The following is a 3,911-nucleotide window of genomic DNA, read 5'->3' on the forward strand; positions in this document are numbered from 1 at the left end:
ATACCTATACTATTATTAACAAATTAACAGCACATTTTGTACATCCTTACTTAACAACAAATAATGAACGTGGTAACACAAGATTAAATCCATGATTTAAAATTGTATGTACTAAAACTAATAAATAAAAAAATCCTGAGTTTGAATGTATTTGGATTTCTAAATTATTTTTATATCTTAATAATATTATGATCGATAATAGATCGATAGCAGGCTAATTTTATATCTTAATAATATTAAAATTCCAAGATCAATAACAGCCTAATTTTATACGAAATATTTTAATCCCAAGATCGTTAACAGACAAATTTTATATGAAATATTTTGATCCAAAAATCGATAACAGGCTAATTTTTAGTTTCCATGAAATAATGTATAAAGGAGACCGCTAAAAAAAGAGCATGTACCTGATTGACGGTAGCTTGATTCTTCGAAAAAAAAAAATTATATTTTCTTACGACTACGTGTCCAATACCCAAGGTCCCACACATCATTTACTGCCTGAAAAGCAATTATCAATTGAGGGCAAGGTAAAACTGTTGGCGGAACCATCCTTTTTTACAAACTAGAGAACAAAGCTATTTTGGTTGGTGGCAATGACCTTACTGCAACTATAGTCATTTAATTAAATACGTAATCTCATCTGCCTCATCCTGCCAAGATATCTTATCACCTTGCTGTTTACTTCAGCCTGTGACATGGCGTAGTGATTTTACAAATTTCATAAAGTATGAAAAAGTATAAAATTGTAGGAAACGACCGTCCTTCTCATCATTAGGGATCATGTCGAACGAAAGAAATATAAGCATTAAAATAATATAAGACAATTCAAGAAAATTCACTGTGATATTGAACTAGTTAAACGTTTAAAAATGTTTAAAATATTTGAAATATCATTAGAACTATATTCAAAAATAGTGACATTAAAAATAAACAAAAGCTATTGTCCCCAGAAAAATTGAACTTAAAAGAAACCCTCTCAAGATTTTCAGCCTATAAAAATATCAATATTTGAGGAATAGCAAAGAGAAAAATCCCTTTTAGCCGCACTGTGGCCAGGTTCTTTAACCAATGAACGAATCCTGGTTCTTTCTTGCACTTCCTTTTCACATTTTGTTCATTTCATATGGAATTTTATTTTTTGAACGAATATGAAAAATTCATACCTAGTTAGTAAATTCATATTAATAGTATAAATACATAAATAGGTTGTAACTTATCTTGAGAAGTTTCAAAATATTTTGAGACCCTGGAACATACCTCATTGTGGTTCGCATAATTAAACTAATTAGTATCAGTGACTGTTCCAATAGAAAATACCCAACCAAACAACAGAGCCTTTTTTCATAACATCAACAAATTATTCCAATAGAAAATACCCATCCAAACAACAGAACCTTTTTACGTAACGAAATTATAATTCCACTTCAAATTTCCAATAAAAAGTCAAAAGTTTAAAATATTCCTGATTACAATAAAAAATAATGGACATACCTCTGCTGAACACTCCTTACATGCTGTTACAATTTGCAAACAGAGATTAAAGCACAATATAATACAGCAGAGCTTCACGGCTATCACTAAGAAGAATGTAACATCAACTTTCTCTTCGAGGAAAATGATACATCGATAGACTTCGGTTACTGACAATACGAAACAAGAAAGGAATATGGCTACTAGCTGGGCGCCATGGATATCGTTAAGGGTAGTCGTACAGAGGCACAGGGTGTGGTGAGCCCGAGCCAGTTTCTCCACCTTTCTCATCTTGAGGACGACGAAATCCCTGACATAGTTGCGGACTTCCTGATTGCAAGCAGCGAACAACTTGGTCAGTATACCCACCACTCCGAAGTACCAATAAACCAGAACTATCATGTGGCTGATAAGGCTGAATGTCACCAACACTTGTAATCCTGACAACAAAACCGCGGCAGGGTCGATAATGGCGTTCTTAGCAAATCGGGCGAAAAATGCTCCTAGTGCCAGAAGTGCATTGATCCAAAGAGGTCTCTTACTGGTATCGTAGTCAACGAATTTTCCTAACTGAAGGAGTTGGAGTTCAGCAGCCTCCAAGAAGAAAATACATTCGTTGAATTCGTGTAGAGTACAGACTAGCTCGCAGACGGACAAGATAGGAATAGCATTGATGAGGATCAGGCTGATGTAGTCGATCTCGGCGCCAAGCGCGATGTTCTCACTAGCAGTGAAGTTGACACTTAAATATACGATGGTGACGACAGTGTAAGCCAAGCACTTGAGCGAAGAGATGGCGATGAAGGGGACAGAGATCCGATAGCATCTCCTCTCGTCCCACGCGATAGGAAACAGGCCCAACATCTTGGCCGGCCCCATCAAGATTCCGAGACATCTTTTTACGTCTGGTTTCATCATATTTAATGTCTTGTTTGGCCACAGAACGTTAAAATAGGACTGGATCAATGGCGAGATCCGATTTAGCGATAGGGTGTGGCATTGAGCACAAAGTAATTGGCGCTATCTAATAACAGATCCGACATCACTGGATATAATCTAGCTCATATACGCTTCGGATTCAAGGTAAAAGAAAAGTGGCCACAATGGGATTTCGAGGTAGCCAACGATTTGGCATTAAATGTTTCTTTAAGGGAATATGGTTTTGCATTATTTGAGGAATCCGCTTAGATTTATTAAAATCAGCATTTATCAAATATAACAAGTACTCAACTAGCTCACGGCAATTTTATTTTCATGATATTTATTGCAATGTACCATTTAAAAATTATCAGTATTATAAATAAAATTTACAATTTAAATTTTGTTTCATTATACTTATTGAAAATTTACGATTGTATTTTACTATTACAAATAACTAAATATTGTATAATTTTACTGTACCAATTCTTATCTGATTATTAACAAATATTACAAATCATTTAATATTTATTACTATCTTACTACCTCTTTTTTATACGGTCAGTTATAAATAAACCAATAAAATAATTAAATAGAATTTAATATCAGCTAGCAGTTTTCCTCATTGAAATAGTCTGACATTAAGGCGTTAAATAACGAATTAAAAAAATATATAATATAATATAAAAAAGTAATAAATCAAATATTAAAGGTTTTTATAAATAAATATAGAAGAAAAAAGGAAAACAAGAAATATGCAATTCCTATAGGAAAAGCCAAGACCAGTCAATCTTTGCTTATTGCATTTGGGCTTCTATAACCTTTGTTTAACTGTTGTATTCTTGACAGATATAAAATTTATTTTTTTAATGGCACAACAGGCACATGAAGCTGCCCTTGGTCTGCTCAACAGCCACCAACCATCTTTATCTCCTGTAAGGTAACTGGTATACTCAGTTGTCGCAGATCCTGCTCCACAGCATCCCTTCATCGGCCCTTCGGCTTACCACCTCGCCGCACACAAACGTAAATGTACAGCTTATGAGCCACTATTTTCCCGCTCATCCTCATCACATGGCCAAGCCATTTAAGCCTCCGTATTCCGGTGTACGAGGAGATGCTATATTCCTTGAAGAGCCGAAACAGTTAACTATTTTTCCTTATAATTACTCCTCCTCAGAATTACTCTTTCATACCAGTCTTGCAGGTTAATGCTTCAATTATAATAATTTAGAAATTATCATAATAACACAATTTAAAATCTTTTTGTTCATAATTTTTGCCTTCAAATCACAAATCACAAATACAGTGATAAGATTAATAGAAACCCACCAATCTTGCCACTAAGACCTTGCACATGGGCCCACAGGTTATGTAGCCCAATTCTTGTTAGGGTAGACCTGGCACATGGGCCAACCGGTTAGATAGCCCAATACTTGTTGGGGTAGACCTTGCACGTGGGCCAACCGGTTAGTTAGCCTAATACCTGTTGCGGTAGAACATGCACGTGGGCCCACTGG

General features: G+C 35.1%; 1 protein-coding gene across 2 annotated transcripts in view; it reads right to left on the bottom strand.

Annotated features, from left to right (window-relative positions):
- The window catches only part of LOC106684965 (gustatory receptor 68a), a 69,128-nt gene that overhangs the window by 17,499 nt on the left and 47,718 nt on the right, over positions 1–3,911 (bottom strand). The window contains exon 1 of one of the 2 annotated variants that reach the window (XM_014427366.3): positions 1,495–2,695. The exons of the other annotated variant lie outside the window; for it this stretch is intronic. Coding sequence (XP_014282852.1) covers positions 1,495–2,391 — 897 coding nt within the window. The 5' untranslated portion in view covers positions 2,392–2,695. Of the gene's footprint in view, positions 1–1,494; positions 2,696–3,911 lie in introns of those variants that run through there. 2 annotated transcript variants of the gene reach the window in all.

The sequence above is a fragment of the Halyomorpha halys genome, unplaced genomic scaffold (genome assembly GCF_000696795.3).
Source record: "Halyomorpha halys isolate HHAL.00 unplaced genomic scaffold, Hhal_1.1 Scaffold634.1, whole genome shotgun sequence".
In the NCBI taxonomy this organism is placed as follows: domain Eukaryota; kingdom Metazoa; phylum Arthropoda; class Insecta; order Hemiptera; family Pentatomidae; genus Halyomorpha; species Halyomorpha halys.